The 18,492-nt window shown below is 47.3% G+C and overlaps 2 protein-coding genes across 3 annotated transcripts in view; both read left to right on the top strand.

Annotated features, from left to right (window-relative positions):
- The window catches only part of LOC142761780 (homogentisate 1,2-dioxygenase-like), a 51,416-nt gene that overhangs the window by 332 nt on the left and 32,592 nt on the right, over positions 1–18,492 (top strand). The window contains exons 2-6 of the mRNA XM_075894557.1: positions 9,384–9,443; positions 13,378–13,469; positions 14,537–14,571; positions 14,704–14,783; positions 16,878–16,977. Coding sequence (XP_075750672.1) covers positions 9,384–9,443; positions 13,378–13,469; positions 14,537–14,571; positions 14,704–14,783; positions 16,878–16,977 — 367 coding nt within the window. The remainder of the gene's footprint in view (positions 1–9,383; positions 9,444–13,377; positions 13,470–14,536; positions 14,572–14,703; positions 14,784–16,877; positions 16,978–18,492) is intronic.
- On the top strand, positions 896–5,040 carry LOC142817884 (uncharacterized). Of its 2 annotated transcripts, none has more exons than XM_075895820.1 (2): positions 896–2,317; positions 3,578–5,040. In XM_075895820.1, exons 1-2 carry the CDS (start codon positions 1,034–1,036, stop codon positions 4,892–4,894), a joined length of 2,601 nt encoding a protein of 866 aa, XP_075751935.1. In that variant the 5' UTR covers positions 896–1,033; the 3' UTR covers positions 4,895–5,040. The 2 variants fall into 2 exon arrangements, with proteins under 2 accessions (XP_075751935.1, XP_075751934.1); XM_075895819.1 differs by having other exon boundaries at positions 896–3,708; positions 4,513–5,040.

Below are 18,492 nucleotides of genomic sequence, written 5' to 3'. Positions count from 1 at the left end.
AGGCCACTGATTATGATGCATTATAGAGATGAGAAAGACGGGACACTCATTTACTGCGCTCACACTACGATATAGCAGCAGTAGCCGCTACGAGTCGTCTACTACTACTACTACTACTACTACTACTACTACTACTACTACTTCTACTACTACTACTACCATGCTCCTTTTATACTCTTAAACATCGTGAGGGCGCAACTATACACAACACACAGAAAGAGACAGACATAAGGAAGGGCGCAAACTACCAATTGGCTATATAAAAAAATCACAGCATATCAACGGGGTGAATGATGACGAGTGGGCGAAGCTCCAGAGGGAATCATTGGTAAACCGTGAATCTTCCGTATTTAGTTCGTGCTCCTTACCGGGCTGCCGAAATGAGGTGCCTTCTTCCTCTTCTAACCACTACCACCACCACCATCCGACGACTCCGAGCACACGGCAACAGCGAGCGAATTTCTTTACAACGCTCCCCCTAGCATACATCGTTGAACTATTGCCTTCAACCAATGGTATGCGCCATATGTGACATCATTCATATTATAACATTTCGCATCTTTCATTGGATGGATGGATGGATGCTATGAGCGTCCCCTTTATAACGGGGTGGTGACAAGTATGCCACCAGGCTCGACGAAAAAAAAAAATATTTTTTGTTTTTTTTTTATGTTGGCCTAATGCCTCTACTTCGATAAATTCTATCTTAATGGAAAAAAGGTAAATTTTCAGCTTAAGTTCTCTGCCATTTACGGCACACTGTCTGCTGCAGATAACAAGTCCGGCCAAATGACGCCCCTCGGCGCATGCGTCATTGTAAAACTTTCCTTCTTTCTCTCCTCTTGCTTTCCTATATATATTTCCGAGCTCGAAATAAAGGCTTGTTGGTTTGCACTGCCACATCGACTGATTTCCTTGTCACCGCGGCCGGCCTATGGCCGGTAGAACGTAACAGTGGCGACGAGAATTCTACAGCAGCAAGAAGGCCAGCATATGCCCACAAGCGACGGCCTGCAGAACGAACCCACCAGCCATGGCACACCAGCTACCGGAATTCGAAGACGCAAAAGATAAGTGGCAGGCGTACTTGGTAAAGGTGGAGGCTTACTTTGAAGCTAATGATGTGAAGGACGATGCTAAGAAGAGGGCCCTGCTGGTAGCCGCGCTTGGAACAAAGACAATTGAAATCTTGAACGGGAAAGTAGCGCCGAAGAAACCTAATGCTCTGACCTACGCGGAAGTTGTGCAGACGTTAAACAGCTACTACGACCCAGTGCCGAATGAAATTTCAGAAAGTTTCAAATTCTTCCATCGCTGCCAGCAAGAAGGGGAGTCTGTGCATGCATTTATTGTGGCAATTCGACAGATGGCCCAGAATTGCAACTTTTCGACGATGCTGGACAGAATGATAAGGGACCGTATTGTGTGTGGAGTCAGGTCCAAGAATTTGCAAAAGCAGCTGCTAGCAAAGAAAGACCTTAATCTTCAAGAAGCCGAGGCCCTTGCCCTGGCCGCAGAAAGCGCCGAACGCGATTCGCAAGGTATTACTTCGGACAAAGAGCAAGCGAGTTTGCTCAAGTTGAGTGCTCAATATGAGTCGCGCGCGAAGACGGCGGGCGTACAACAATGCAATTGTTGTGGAAAGCAGGGTCACAGAACCAATGCTTGTCGCCTAATCCAGCGCAGATGCTTCAAATGTACACGGCGAGGGCATTTAGCCAGAATGTGCGCGGTGAACGACAAAACAAGCAGAATGCTAGCAGTGACAGCACAGGCGACAGAAACGGAAGACAGTGATAACAGTGCGTCGCAGATTTGGTCGTTGACCACTAAGCGCTCGCTCATACCCCCTATAAGAAAGGAATTCGCGTGGAACGGCATTCAAGTAACGATGGACATCGATACGGGCTCGCCTGTTTGCGTCATTCCTAAGAGCATCTACGAGACGTACTGTCATCAGTGGCCGCAGCTACAGAAGTCAGAACTACAGCTTTCATGCTATCTGGGCAGACTTCCGCTTCTCGGCGCAATAACAATGCCGGTTTCCTACGAAGGTACAACAGTGCAATGTACTTTGACTGTTTTAGACTGCGAGGGGCCCAGTCTTTGCGGTCGGGATCTGCTGAAAAAATTAACCGACGAATGTATCCAGGTTCTCAACGTGTATCCGCAGCCTTCAAGGTCAAGCCAAGCCCAGGAGGTCATTCCGAAGCTGCTCCAGAAAAACGCTGACCTTTTCACTGAGGGCACTGGTCTCATGAAAGGTCCGCCGGCCCGACTGCATATCAAGACCGGATCAACCCCCAAGTTTTTCAAGGCAAGAAAAATTCCTTTTGCACTTCGCGATAAAGTGTCAAAGGAGCTTGACAGATTAGTATCCGCTGGCATAATCTCTCCAGTTCCTCATTCCGAATGGGCGACGCCCATTGTTCCAGTTTTGAAGAAGGACGGAACGGTGCGCATATGCGGTGATTTCAAGGTGACTTTAAACCCAGTGTGCGAGGTTGAGCAGTACCCATTGCCTGTCATAGACGACATATTTGCAAATTTACGTGGAGGGAAGAAATTCAGTATATTGGACCTTCGCGATGCATACAACCAGGTCGAGCTAGATGAAGACTCGCGGAAACTAGCAGTGATAAATACACCGAAGGGGCTGTTCTGCTACAATAGATTGCCGTTTGGCATCGCGTCAGCTCCTGCGATATTCCAACGGAAGATTGAATCGGTGCTACAAGGGCTGCCAGGGACACAGGCATATCTGGATGATGTGCTGATAGCCGAGAGCAACAACAATGAAAATGCTAATCTGGAAGCAGTGTTGCAGCGATTCCGCGAGTACGGCATCAAGCTTCGTGCAGAAAAGTGCAGGTTTTGTGAATCGTCGGTGACGTATCTGGGACATCGTATTGATACCGAGGGACTACATCCGCTCGAAAAAAACGTCGACGCAATCAGACTGGCCCCGTTGCCACGAAATGTTGCTGAGTTGCGATCCTTTTTAGGAATGGTCACTTTTTACAATAAGTTTCTGCCAAATCTTTCCACTGTGCTTGCACCTTTGTATAAGCTTCTTGAAAAAGGCGCAAAATGGGTTTGGCACACGAAAGAAAACTCGGCATTTCAGAAGGCAAAGAGCGCTTTGTGTTCGGCCCCAGTGCTAACGTATTTTGATCCGCAGCTGGAGTTGCTGCTGGAATGCGACGCTTCCCCTTACGGTGTCGGTGCTACCCTGTTTCACCGTATAAATGGCGAAGACAGGCCAATTGGGTTCCGGTCACGAACGCTCACCTCAGCTGAAATGAAGTACTCTCAAATCGAGCGAGAAGCTTTAGCCTTAGTGTTTGGCGTGACACGGTTCCGCGATTACCTCTTGGGTCGGGAGTTCACGTTAGTAACAGATCACCGTCCTTTGCTGGGGCTACTGAGACCGGACCGTCAGACTTCTGTTATGGCTGCCGCACGCATTCAGCGATGGGCGCTTTTGCTCGGCGCGTATAAATACAAGCTTATTTGTAAACCCGGCAGTCAGATGTTAATCTCTGATGCCCTAAGCCGCTTACCACAATCCTTGCAGGAGCCGGAAGCAGAAACGGAAAACCTCACGGAAATGGTGCTTCTCATTGACCAGCTGGACGAGCCCGCGGTTTCGCACAAAGAACTTCAAGCACTCACAGAAGCGGACGCCGTTTTACAAGAAGTATGTAGGTACGTGACTGAAGGATGGCCTTCCGTCGCGGGTGACAGCAGAGAAATGGTCGAATACTGGAAAAGGCGACATGAGTTGTCTGTCGAGAAGGGCATGTTATTCTGGGGCCATCGGGTAGTGATACCAAGAACGGCGCGTGAGAAGCTATTGAAATTGTTGCACGAATCGCATCAGGGAGCGTCCACCATGAAGACAAGGGCAAGGGTTAGCTTTTGGTGGCCCGGTCTGGATCAAGACATCCAGAGGGCCGCTTCAGACTGCAAAAATTGTGTGCAAGCTTTGCCTATGCCCCCGGAACGGAACCGCGTCAGTTGGCCAATTTCGCGTGAGAGGTGGTCGCGGTTGCACGCAGATTACGCAGGACCTATTTCCAACAAAATGCTGTTGGTAATCGTGGATGCACACAGCAATTGGATAGAAGCCATTCCAGTATCGCGAGCAACCGCTAATGCAACGGTGGATTCTATGCGAACCTTGTTCAGCCGTTTTGGATTACCGCGCACCATAGTTACCGACAACGGTACGCCTTTTACAGGGGCAGAATTTGCTCAATTTGTGCAGAAAAATGGAATCGAGCACATTCGTACCCCTCCTTACCACCCTCAAAGCAATGGGCTCGCAGAACGCGCCGTGCGAACCCTTAAGGATGGGTTGAAGAGAATGCCCGGAGTAGAACTGTCAACGGCTCTGTCAAGAATTCTTTGTAACTATAGGAATTCGCCACAAGCTTCAGGGGTTTCGCCGTCTGAGCTACTTTTGGGTTACCGTTTGCGTACTAGACTGGATATTTGCTTTTCTCCCAGGAACCACGAATTGCCGAAGAATCCAGGTGCTGAGTCTGCGAGTTGGTACTTCGCTCCTGGAGATGCCGTCTATGTGCGCAACTACGGTGTTGGGGACAAGTGGACGCCAGGCAAAGTGAAATCGACGAGTGGGGCACGTCTCGTCACTGTAGCAACGGAAGACGGCGTCGTTCGACGTCATGTCGACCAGGTGCGAAAACGTTCATCCGACACAGGTGCAAGCCGAGAAACAGCGACTCCAGAAGAACCGCCACCCGAGGGACAACACCGAACCACCCAGGATGCTCCGAAATGCGAAGCGGATGACCTTTCCGAAAGCCCTGTCCCCGAGTTACGTCGGTCCACAAGAATCAGAAAGCCCGTGGAACGCTACGGCTCCTAGGGGGAAGGAATGCTGCAGATAACAAGTCCGGCCAAATGACGCCCCTCGGCGCATGCGTCATTGTAAAACTTTCCTTCTTTCTCTCCTCTTGCTTTCCTATATATATTTCCGAGCTCGAAATAAAGGCTTGTTGGTTTGCACTGCCACATCGACTGATTTCCTTGTCACCGCGGCCGGCCTATGGCCGGTAGAACGTAACACTGTCCATATTTTATTTTTCCAATATTTATTTTTGTCCTTTCTCTCTAATTTTCTGCCACCAATTCTCTAACCGTCTCTTACTTATTTCAATCGCGGGTGTGTTCAGCTTTCCATTGTTGTCCCTAAAACCCAAGGCTTCCTGTAGGCTCGTGCCCAAACGTACACCTGGGTGGATATCTCCACATTCAATCAGAACATGCTCCGCCGTTTCCTTATCTTTCCCGCAGCATGTGCATTGTTCTTCTTCTTTACTGAATCTTGCTTTATAACTACGCGTTCTAAGGCAACCCGATCTCGCTTCAAACAGTAAAGCGCTTCCCCTTGAATTATCGTAAAATGCCTCCCTCCTTATTTCATTTTTGCCCTTTCGGTAGTTACTCAAAGCCGGTTTTTTCTCCATAGCTGCCATCCAGTAAATCCTCTCCGCCTCCCTGACTTTTCCCTTAACGCTCTTTGTTGACATATGGCTCACAATACCAGCCGTATATTTACTAGTGAGTCTTCTAGTTCTTTTTCTCCACTGTGTGTCCACGCTCTTCCTATACAAATAACGGAACACCCTCTCTGCCCATCTACTCTCCTTCATATTTCTTAGCCTTTCTTCGAACCTTATTTTGCTCTGCGCTTCCCTCGCCTCAAAACCTGCCCACCCCATATCGCCCTTTACAGCCTCGTTTGTCGTCTTCCCGTGAGCACCCAACGCGAGGCGTCCCACAGTCCTTTGATTTACATCCATTCCCGATTGCACCTCTGCCCTCATGCACACCACTGAGTTCCCAAAAGTAAGCCCTGGAACCATTACACCCTTCCACAGACCTCGAAGCACCTCATACCTATTGTATCCCCACAACGCTCTGTGCTTCATTATTGCCGCATTCCTCTTTCCTTTTGCTGCCGAGGCTTTTTCCTGTACCTCCATGTATCTATCACTCTCATTTACCCATACTCCAAGGTACTTGTATTCACTTACCCTCGGTATTTCTTGGCCTTGTATGGACACCGTCTGATCACAGGGATCATTGAATACCATCAAACCACACTTCGTTACACTGAATCCTAGTCCAAGAGCTTCACCTTCCCTTCCGCATATATTCGCCAGCTGCTGTATATCATCTCGACTGTCCGCAAATAAGACGATATCGTCCGCATAAAATAAACCTGGAAGCTTCTGCTCAATCATCATGCCGCCCTGTTTGTGTGACAGATTAAAACCAATGTTGCTACCTTCTAGCGCTTTTTCCATACTCACCATGTACAGCATGAATAACAGTGGGGACAAAGGACATCCCTGTCTCAGACCCCTGCTAACCTCAACGTTCTCTTTGCTACGCATTCCTTCCCACTCTATGCAAACTGTATTTTCTCGGTATATCTCCCTCAAAAGCTGTATACAGTCGTCGCCCATGCCCATTCCTTTCAATATATCCCACAAAATTTCCTGATTAACGTTGTCGTATGCCCCAGTGATGTCTAGAAAAGCCACGTACAAGGGCCTATTCTCTATTTTAGATATTTCTATACACTGAGTGAGAACAAACAGGTTATCGTCTAACCGCCTGTCGACTCGAAATCCGTTCTGAAGTTCTCCCAAAATATCGTTATGTTCGGCCCATGTTTCTATTTTCATTTTTACTGCTTGCATCGCCAACCTGTATAGTACCGATGTAATGGTTAGTGGTCTATACGAGCGAATGTTGTCCTTTTCTCCCTTGCCTTTATAGATTAAGTTCATTCTACTTTGTCGCCAACTGTCCGGTATTTGTCCGTCCTTTAAGCTTTTTTCTACTGCTTTTAACAATGCTTCTTTAGTGTTATGTCCTAGTTCGTTAATGAGGCTAACGGGAATCCCATCTAAACCCGCGGCAGTGCGCTTTGGAATTTTTCCTTCGGCCTTTTTCCAGTTGAAATTATCTAGTACTAGCTCTTCCTCTGTTGCTTTCTCCGCCACACTTTTACTCACCGGGGAGATCCCCTGGACGCTCTTTTGAAACGAATCGGCTGTTACCTTTTGGATGTAACCTAGCGCTTCGTACCCTTCCAATTGATTTCCTCCTTCATCTAGAATATGTTGTTGCGTTGTGACAGACTTCCTACCTAGCGCCTTTATGTGGCTCCAAAAAATCCTAGGCGCGGCCTCCTTTTTTTCGTGTATCTCTGTCATCCAGCGTTCACTTTCACCTTTAATTTTTGCCTCTACCAATTTCTGTACAAGGGATTTTTTCTCCAAATAGATTTCCCATATTTTTTTGACTTCGTCCTGCGGCCGCTTCTCCTTTTTTGCCTTTCTATGCTCCCGTGATGCTTCGCGTCGCTTCTCGATCGCCTCCCGGATTTCCTTGTTCCACCAACTTTTTGGCTTCCTTTTTCCTTTCCAGCAAACGGTTTTCTTCTCTTTCCCTATCTCCTTCGTCATTAGATGTAACAGCTCCCTATACTCCCAGTCCTTGCCTGGTATTTCGCCTACTTCTTCCTCGACTCTTGCGGCTATATTTATTATTTGTTTGTCATTTAAATACGAGCTGCCAGACTTTGATTCCATGCTCATATTTTTAGTTTCGTATCCCATTTGTAATGTTATTCGTTTATGATCACTACCCAAGCTGTTAATGCCTTCCTCGTCTATCCTCATTTCTGTCAGTTTGTGGTAAATTCCTTCAGTCATGAGACAATAATCAATACTTGATTGCTTGTTTCCGACTTCCCATGTGATCTGGCCGTCACATTTAGGCCCCGTGTTAACTATCTCCAGACTATGTTGCTCGCAAAGATCTAGTAATAACTTCCCATTGGTGTCTGAATATCCGTCAAGGTCATGTATGTGGGCATTCATGTCCCCTAGAAGGATGATTTCGGCCCCATTACCAAATTCCTTAATATCCGCACTCATGCAATCCACTATCTCCTGATTCTTTTCTCTGCAGTTATTCCCCGTCCACAAGTAGGCTACCCCTAGCCACGTTTCCTTTCCACCTACTGTGCCCAGAACCCAGAGGTGCTCTGAACACGTCTGTTTCACTCTAACCCATTTGGCTCCGCGGTGAATTAGCATTCCTACACCCCCACCTTTCCTTTCCGATATGGTCCTGTTACACCCTTCCCAAACATAATTTTTAATATGTGGTGGCTCTTCCAAGTCTCTAAGGTGTGTTTCTGTAACCGCATACACGCCTATCTGTTCTTTGTTTAACTGCTCCTCAATCTCTAACCATTTTGCCTTCTTTCTGCCACCCTGCATGTTTATGTAACTAATTGCAACACGCGCCTTTTTCCTTTTTCTTTTACCTTTTTTCTGGTTTTTCGCAATTCTACCTGTCAAAGCGTCCTCCTGGTTGTTTTCCCTGTTACGAGCTACCCCGGACTCCGAAGGGCCCGTGAGCCCCCCAAAAAAGCTACTGCGCGTCCTGCCAGTCGCCAGCCCATTATCAACTACATGTGCCGCCATCTAGTTTTAAATTTATCAACTACAAGCATCATCAACTACAAGTACAGCTATCTAGTTTTAAATTTATCAAATACAAGCATCACCAATTACAAGTCGTCCGTCAACCCACCCGTGCTTCCGTCCGTCCATGCGACTATCCGTGCGTCAATTCATGCGTCTGTCCAGCTGTCCATGCGTCCATCCGTGAGTCCATCCATCCTTCTATCTGTCTGTTCGTGCGTCCATCTGTCCGTACGTCCGCGCGTCTATTCATCGGTCCGTCTGTCTGCTAGTCAGTCTGTCCGTCCGTCCGTGCGTCCTTCTAGTGAACACTCTTAAGTACCGTCATTTCCCATCTCGCATCCCCTGTCGCACATACCCGCTCTAGAACGGGCATGTGCCCCCGGTGGCTACGTACTACTACATGCATACAATGAATGGACAGACGCACGCCTTCAAAAGCTTCGCATAAAAGATAAACAGTTATATAGCAAATTCATACACAGGGGAACCGCCACAACAACCACGAAAGTTTAAGCGAGATAGAAATGTTTAAGTGAAACCTCGATTGCGTTGTACAATGCCGAATTCCAATTTCTTTCTCGTTCGGTTTAAATTTTCGTGATTGTTGTGGCGGTGCCCCTGCGTATGATGTTGATACATGAAGGTGTTTATATTTTTTCAATAGAGCCAGTTAACCATCTCGTCGGTTTTTTTCTGTGTGTTGTGTATATTTGCAGCCTCACGATTGTTTCTATGTGAAAGCACCAACTCGCCCAACAGTTAACTTTTTTGAAAGATGCCCTGGAGCGCCGCTGATTTTTGCAAGAGCGCTGTAGCGCTGATTGCGTTATCGTTTTGTTACAGCTGCGGTGGAAGCCCTTCAGCATTCCGAAGCAGGGCAAGGCATCCGTAGACTTTGCTGACGTAAGTTGAGCAACAAGAGTACACTTGGGCACTGTTCACAAAAATCACTGTGCGACTGAGTTCACGCTGCTGCTAAAGGTCGTAGTGTTTAGGGAAAGAGTTTGACTATTCAGAGCACTTGGTACTCTTTTATGGGAGGGCAGAAGTCTGTCTCTGTCCCTGAGTGAAAAAAAGACGTGTTTAGAAAAGACTTGTTAACACTTTAGGGTACGAGTTACTCTACTATGGGAGAGCATAAAGCCGTCATGTGGGTATCAACGAATGACAGATGATGTATAGAAAGAATTTACAATATGTACAGATCATAGGTTATGTGTGACGAATCAGTACTCAAGATTACAATAACATTTTCGCATTTGCACATCACATCAACAAAAATAATTAAATTTTCACATACAGCAAACAGCACAAATCGGATCAACAGATGAACAAACTCATATAACTCAAAACTGACGCTATAAAGAATCGTTCAAATGGGTGAATGGGTAGGTGCACATATTTTTCCTTAGTATAGATGAACTTGGTGGTAGAATCACCAGGGCATGAGATATCAAGGTGGCGAACACAGTTCCAAAGGGCAAGGCCACAAGTTCATCAACCCTGACCTGATGGTACGGCTTCGCACTATGTCGGCCGAAAATTAAGTAGCACCCGTTCATGCTCAACGTTGACAAAAGAGCATAACCAATGACGCCAAAACTTGAGCTCTCCCAAGAAGACGAGTAGAAATGCGAACACCTCACGCCTCATGTGCCTCAATAGTGGTCACGAGGCACATAAACGGCCATTCTCAGTGACGGATTTGCTGCAGTTACGCCTAAGACTGAGCAGGCCGGCAACTACTATGAATGCCGCGAAATGCCCCCATCGGAACCGGTCACCGGACACGAACTCTCGGACACGTTGGTCACGAAAACCAGCATGGACCGCACGTCAAGAAGGCGGGTGACCACACATTCTACCGACACATGCCGGTTGACCTCAATCATTACGCAGTTAGGGCAAGTGGACTCGCGTACCACCTGTCATCGTTGTAGCCCAAGGAGGTTTTTGTAGCCGATCGCGAGTGGGGAACAAGCCCCAGTCCCATCGCCAAACGAAGTGACGAAGATGACCTGGCAACGCCGCTGCGGCCATGTGCTCCCACGGGTGACTCATGACCGCATGTCGGTGTCGGGGTACCATAGGCTTCACAAGTGCGGCCATTATGTCCACCACTTTCGCTTCAGCTACATCGATTCCGGGGCATGCAGTCTGTAGACAGTGATGGGAGGCCAGCAAGGCACGCTACACAGTCGGTAAATGGGAGGACTGTGGGTCACAGTTGATAGGACCATTGGGCACTAGACACGTAGAGATGGACTTAGTTGGTAACGTGCGAGTGTTTGCACAGACGTAAGATCGTTATTTAAACCTCCCAATACAGTGCCCTACCGAGGGGCGCGATATAATTCTGTACCGCGAGGCCAAAAGAACGAGCTCTGTTTAAAAAAATCACATCATAAGCACGGCGTTCATGATGATGAGTGGGGTGAAGCGTTCGTCCTATCGTGCATCTGTCTGTCTGTCCGCCCGTCCATCTATTGAACACTCCAAGTACCGCCATCTCGCATCTTTTCATCATACATTCAGCATATATAAGTACCGCCGTCCAGCGGACATTTCATGAACTAAACGAGAGTCGGCACTCGGGCACTTTCTCACGACCTGCGCTTTGTGTCTACTTCCCACCATTCACCGCTTTTAGTTCATGTATATATACTATAGTTCATGATATTCATGGCACTGCGACCCAACCCTCGCTAAACCTTGCTGAAACCAGGTAGTTTACGCCCAGCAAGTTTAACGTGGCAACACTTTCTGGTCAGATAGTGCTCAAAGTGCGTCCTTCTGTTACAAGTTTTTTTTAGTGAGCATCAAACTGAAGGCAAATTTTATTGGAGATTCCCATTGAAAATCAGGATAAGACGAAAGAGATTGCTTGACGTATATTAGTCACTGATACGTCTCATATGTTAAGTAAGAAGTTTCTGTCACATGTTTGAGTGGCTGGTATTCAAACCTAACCCCCGTATTTACAAACGCTCCTTGACTCGAATTTCGTCCTTCACTTGACTGACCCCCGTATCTTAGAACGTCCCTTCACTCAAACGCTTCACCTTCACTCGAGAAAGCCGATGGGAGCACCGTCTCTAGGCAGGGCAAGTCACTGCATATCAACGATAATCTGCTGCGATTCTTGAAAAGCGCAGTGCCATTTTCAGCCGAGCAGCGGCGCAGTGCTCAACTATGTCAAGTGAAGGGTGCAAGTCGAGTCGAGGAGTGTTTGTGGATACGGGGATAAGTCACAATACTCGTCTCTGTAAGTTATATTATCAGAAACAACTATCTTCTTACTTATGAATAAATTGCGCGGGTTTCCTCCTCACTTGAAAAGGGTGTACACGTGCCGCTCCTCTAGTCCGTTTTCCAACTACTACGGCGACGACTACATACATCGCCGACGCACGATTCACGGCATAGGGAGCTTCGCCCCAAAAAGTTGTTAAAGGGTCCTTGAAATGGTTTTTCACATTTCGTTTTTGATTAGACCACTACTGGAGCAAATCATTTGCACCAGAGTTCAATCGAAACACCTATTATTAACGGAACTACGATTACTAAAAACGTAGCGGCCTTCTCCACTTTGCCTTTCACCCTTAACTGCCCTCAACTCTTCCTTCAAGCGCTCGGAGCCAAGCTCCGCCTTCACGGCACCTGCGTCACGACGTGGCGTGAGACCGCATACGCGTAAATCCCGCCGCAGATCCGATACCGGCCGTCTGTGCGCGTTCCACAACCAATCAGATCAGCTGGAAACGATGACGTCAGTGGAGCAGAGCGTGTGACTTAGTGCATGGGTGGTTGAAAACGCGCTTGGCTGAGCCGCAGCGATCTGCAGCGATCTCAAGTGATTCGCAAGTTGAAAGCGTTGTATACCGAATTACACAGTTTACGCAGAGAGCTCAAATCAGTCTCTAAATTACGCTTAGGACTTGGTCTACCGGCCCAATGTGTTTGCGAAAAATCGTCAAAACCGTTTCAGGGTTCTTTTTACGATTCAGAGTACTCGGTTCTCTACTACAGGAGAGCTGAAAGTCGTCGCTGGGGCCTCACACAGAGGGCTTTCAGGTGCGTTTAGAAAAATGTGTTTAACGACTTAAAGCCTTTGGTACTCTACTAAGTGGGTGTGTTCAGAAAAAGTGGGTAACGATTTAGAGCACAAAGTACTCTACTATGGGAAACGATTTAGAGTACGGGGTAGCCGCTACGGAAGCATACAGTGACTTGGGATATGAGCGAATGTCTTAATACCAGACCGCATATATGCATATGAAGAAAGGAGAACATTTCTCTAGTGTTCATGGCGAAACCGTACCAACTAGACCAGTTTAGCGTGCTTGACAGTGTTCGTTTTATATGTGAGCACGCTCACTTCATAACAACGCATTAATATTATACTGTGAAAAAAACAAGGAAAAAAGGAAACATGTGATGCCTAGTATTTCAACAGGTTTCTTAGGCAGAGACACCTGTACAAATGGGTATCGCAGACGTCCAAGTTATTAACATTTATTTTGTTCAAAGAGAGAGAGAGAGATAAAGATGCAAGGAAAGTCAGGGAGGTTAACCAGACGCACATCCAGTTTGCGACCCTGCACTGGGAAGGGATGAAGGGGAGAAAAGAGGTGTTCTTATGTGGGCTATTAGGTTAATGAACATTATGGCTGAACAGCGAAAAAACAGGGCAGCGAAGAGCAATGCGTCAGGTGTGTTCATTATGCCGTTTTTTGTTTTGTTTCCTTTTTTGCGCTGTCCTGCGAAGTGTTTTTTTCTCCTTGCCAACGAAAGACGATGATTTACTGTTCACCGTTTAATCGGCTCTTTTTCCCAGGGTCTGAACACTGTTTGTGGAGCGGGTGACGCCAGGACACGCCACGGAGTCGCCATTCATGTGTACTGCTGTAATATCTCGATGAAGGACAAGTAGGTGCCGAATCATTGCGAGATTGACTGCATTTTAAATACGAATGCATTTCTTAGTCGGGCTAAAATGTCAGGCATTTGGTGTTGTCCGCGGCGTCTGCGCGCCGGCAGGTGTTATCTCTTCGCTCTCACTCCCTATCCTATAGCAACAGCTGCGGGCGCGCGCGCTTATCCTTCTCCCCAGAAACCAGAGCATGTGGCGCGATAGGAGCGTAGGAGAGGGTAGGTGCAGTGCATGGTGTCAGAATAATTTTAGGTGCAGTGCCTCGCCGCTCCTTCTCTTGTCATATGCTCTCTCTCATCCCTGCGCACCACTCGCCCGTCCGCTCGCGCTTCACTCTAGACCATTCGCTGACTGGGCGCCTCCCACTAACATCCGGAAATGTGTGCTCGAGACGCCGCGGTGAAATGCCGAGCCGAGAACGCTGGCAGTTTACTCTGCCATTCGCTAGCTCCTCACTCTCAGCCGTTCGCTGGCTGGGCGCCTCTCAAGGCGTTAGTGGAAGTCGGCGAAGGCGAATGTTGAACGGCAACGGTACCCTCTCTCGGCACAAGAAATGCATTCTCATTTCCTCACGAATTTTCTTCGGGGAAGTGGGGCTTTTTCTTTATCGAAATGCTCGTTTTGTATGACCATAAGATATGATATATTTCAATAGAAAACAAGTTCAGTGGTTCATTGACCAGGAAGCCTAAATGAGCATCATAAGCAAGCCACATGTTGCTAAACATCTGCCACGTTGGATCAGTAATTATAGTGTTCGGCTGCTGCCCCGAAGGTCTCGCGTTTGATCACGCGGCCACGGTAGTCACATTTAGGTAGAGGCGTAATGATAAACGCCCGTGTACCGTGCGATATTAGCGCACGTAAAAGAACACTGGATGGTCGAAAGTTTCGTTGCCATCAACTATGGCATCCGTCACAATCATACAGCTGGTTTTGAGATGTAAAATCCCGGATATTCTTATTACATGTAGCTAAGCCTCCTTGAACTCTACTAAAAAGAAGTCTTGTGAAAAAACTGCATGTTTTAAAGCGATTTTTCTCGCTGTTTCTTTTTATTCAGGGCCATGTACAACTCCGATGAAGATTTCCTGATAGGCAAGTCTATCAACCTTGTACCACATCCCTTTAAAAATAGTACTCGATGTTAACTTGAAAAAAATTGTGAAGTCATGCACTGAGGACAGGGTGCGAGTATTTATACCACTGCTTGTTCTTTGCCCCTTTCAGTTTCATATCAAGGTAGCCTGAACGTCGTCACCGAGTTCGGCAGGATGCACGTGGAACCCAACGAGATCTGCGTCATTCAGGTGAGGGACAGCAAAGATTCAGAGGATATGGTGGCACTTCGTTGATGTGGAGTTTAAGGCGAAATTGTTGCTTCACCACTAAAGCGCCGTGTTTTCTGATAAATCTGAAAAAAAAAACCATTTAGCACACATTATTAAAGCTTTTGTCAATTCTAATGTATTCGTAAAACTCAGATTTTTTAAAAGGACACTTTCAACATTGAAAGGGCATTTTAAAAGCTACCAGTCATGTGTAGGAAAGCGCGTGTAGCGTAATAGGTCAGCTGTTATCATGTTTACGTTGTGTCATGCCGCCTCTACCGGGGCAACGCCCTGCGCAAGCGTGCCATACAGGCACATGTATATATTCAGAGTAAATAAAGAGTGCGGGGGCGTTTTCCTGTTCGTGTTCAACGCGGTGTCGTTCGTCACGGAAACTCGACAGCGCGCACCTCTACCAGTGGCAGCAACCTCGTAAACTACGCTTGCATCTATTACAACCAGCTTTAACGTAGTAATCCGAACAAACGTAGTTGTTTTGTGCTCAAGTATATTTACGAAAAATGCACTCAGATAAACGCAGGATTTTCCTTCCCCCTCTCCGCTATCCTCTCCTCTCTTGCTATCGGTGGTAGTTAACGCCTGCATCAGAACACATTATAGCATAGAAAGACTTGGTCTGCTTAGGCTAATGAAATAACATTAGAAGAATCGTTGTTACTAAGCGAATCGGCTTTTATTTTAAATAAAGCTATGTACCCATAAAATATGCAATGAAGCTTTTAACTTCGGCCAGAACCATCGAAATTGTACCAGTTTTATTTAGTTAGAAGATTGTGAATATTTCGAAAACTAGAAGTAAGTGTTCGAGCGCGAGAGCATGACAGAGAAGGAGGAGTCTCGCTTGGCACCCGGGACACAGGAATTCAATTCGGCATTGGCTTAACTCAGTTATGCATACGGAAAAGTACTGGTAATTATATTACTTAGCACGACTACACGTTTCTCAAGGCGTGTAGCTCGTTCTACTTCCGCTTCCTAGACTCGCTGCCTCCTCTCGCTTTTAGTTCTAGCAGAGTTGTCAGTTCCACTTACAATAAGTGGATTTGGACTGCTTCTTTCTTTCGCCGATCCTCTTGTGTAATTTTCCGGTCGCTTGCCGCACTTTGGTGTGCAAATTAGGATTTTCCCGGCAGATATAGTAATTTTCGTGATCATGGCATGCTCACTTGTGCGCATTAGTCGTTCCCCAATAGCCTATTTGTCGGTGGCCTTGAGGCAGTTAAGTGTTGAAGACAAAGATACGTTGGGGGAATGAGCAAGTAACCTGTATCATGCACTGTCAAATGAACCAAATGAAAACTACCGAGAAGACACTATTAAGAGGCACCTATTTACTTTCGTTCATTTTTGTGCATCATTTCGCTGTACAATACGCTTAGATGATTTTTAAACTCCCCTTCGAATTTGAGTGACACATTTTTATTCTAATTACTTATAAGTTAAAGAATGAGAAAGTTGAATATGTTTCCGCTTCTTTTGAGCTTCTCCTGTGATGAGTATTAGCTTGTTTGCTCGATAACATCTGGCAACACCGAGGTTCAACGACAAATCTTGGCTTCTTTCAGCCTCCACGACTCAGTTTCCATATGTGCCGACGAATGCCACCGAGCCGCCATTTTTATAATTATGCGATGCAATGGCGGCTCCTCCTCTGTCGTCACGCCAGATGGCGTGGCGACGTGTGCTACGAGCTGCGGTAGTTGCTATGCAATGGCTCAGCTCACTGAGCGGCCACCGGCCCCAGCGAAACGGAGAGAACAGGGCCACTGTAGCTCTCGCTACAAGAAACCCTTTGTGTACTTTACAAGTGAACAGCCACCATGACGTTCTCTTTCGTAGTCGGCACACTTGAAAGACGCACGTTACTTCATGACCTTACAAATTTTGACCCAAATTTTGTAGAGATGCTGCAGCGCACTATCGGGGGTCATCATATTAGGCAAAACAACGAGGCGGCTCGAGTGATGTATGATATTCGTAACAGAAACGAAATCGATAGACGTTGATGGCGCGTCCTGACAGCGATGGCACTGGTTGTTCTGCCTCTTGCAGCAAGGAATGCGTTTCCAAGTGTACGTGTCCGGCCCAAGCCGTGGTTACGTCCTTGAGGTCTTCGACAACCACTTCGTGCTGCCAAACCTTGGTCCTATCGGTGAGCGCATTCCTGTATGGTTTCTTCCGTGTCACGGTATGGAAAAAATTATGGCAACTTCACACTATAGTGCTGACAAGCCTGAAGGAACTTAAAGGGGCCTTGCAACACTTTCTGAGCATAGGCAGAAAACGCTGCCGTATGTAGTCGAGGCTCCCGAGACCGCGCGAGCTAGATACTGTAGCGCCGCACGAGGTCCGGAATTTGCAATAGATTCTCAAAACTAACAAAAACATTTTCCTTTTCTCTACAAAGGCGCTACATGCTCAAAAATTACGGCGTCGCCAGTGAAGTATCAGCCATTGGTTGATTTGAGCATGGCGCACTCGGTTGTTACTGGGGCCGCCACGAGAGGCCGCAATTTGTCCACGTGTGCGCGCGATCACCCTGAAAGGCTGTGCATTCAAAGGAAAAACAAAAAGAAAGCATGCTCAAAATCACGAGGCGCGCATGACGGATTTTCTCCTCTGTGCCATTCCTCCCTGCTTAGCGTCTAGCGCTTTGGTCGGGACGAGAAAAAAAGAGAAAGCAATAGCAGCGTGCGACAAATATTTGTAACTCCGCTTGTACTGGAAGGGCTGTGTGAACTTTTGCAGTGGTTAATTCGTGAGGCAATAAGCTCATTTAGTGAATCCATTTCAAGGCTACATAGAAAAGTGTTGGAGGGCCCCTTTACAAGGGCGCTGCCATAGCAGAGCGCACAGGGGAGCCAGCAGAGTGGCAGGAGAGGGGAGCTAGTACGCTCCCACTGAGGTTATCTAAGAAAGTGCCATGTTACCCCCTTTCTGTTAGTCGGATTTAAGGCTGGTGCACACAGGCGACTAGCAGCGGTCGCGCGACCATTTGCGACTGGTCGCAAACAGTCGCAAAGCGACTGGTTTGGCTAGTCCCTTCCTGACCGATCTTTCAGTCGCGCGACTGCAGTCGCAAAGCTGCTGGAGCCAATCAGCCATGCTCCATTTTTTTTTTTATTTCGCTGGCCTCCTGCTGCCAGATACAAACGAGTGCGTACCTCTGGGTTTGTGGCACCATGAACACCACGGAATACTTGGCTTGGAGATGGCGGGGCGCAGCAGCTCGAGCAAAGTGTCGAATTTACGTGGCGGCATGCGCGAGAAGCTAAACACCATGAAATTAAAGAGAAAATGTATTGTTTCGCCCGTATTCAGAATCGTTTTTTCGTCTTGAACTTGACTTGTCACCGCCTTCAATGCAGTGCGTTTGGAACACGTCTGTTCTTCATGCCTTGGCAACGACTTAAGACATGGCGTTCGAGACGCGTTCGGGCTGCATTGGAGGCTGTGACAAGTCAATATAAATGCAAGAGCGTTTCTGGATACGTACAACTCGGAAATACTCCTCGTCGTCTCAGCGCAGCTCGGGAGTCTCAGCGCAGCCCGGCCAACTCTCGCGATTGAAGAAATGGTCGCACCCACCACCGGCTTTTTTTTTCTTTGGGGACATCTGTGCTGCCAGCGCTGACACCATGGCACAGCGCACCAGCACCATTGCAAT

Source organism: Rhipicephalus microplus, chromosome 5, assembly GCF_043290135.1.
Source record: "Rhipicephalus microplus isolate Deutch F79 chromosome 5, USDA_Rmic, whole genome shotgun sequence".
Classification (NCBI taxonomy): Eukaryota; Metazoa; Arthropoda; class Arachnida; order Ixodida; family Ixodidae; genus Rhipicephalus; species Rhipicephalus microplus.
This window is presented reverse-complemented; position numbering and strand designations above follow the sequence as displayed.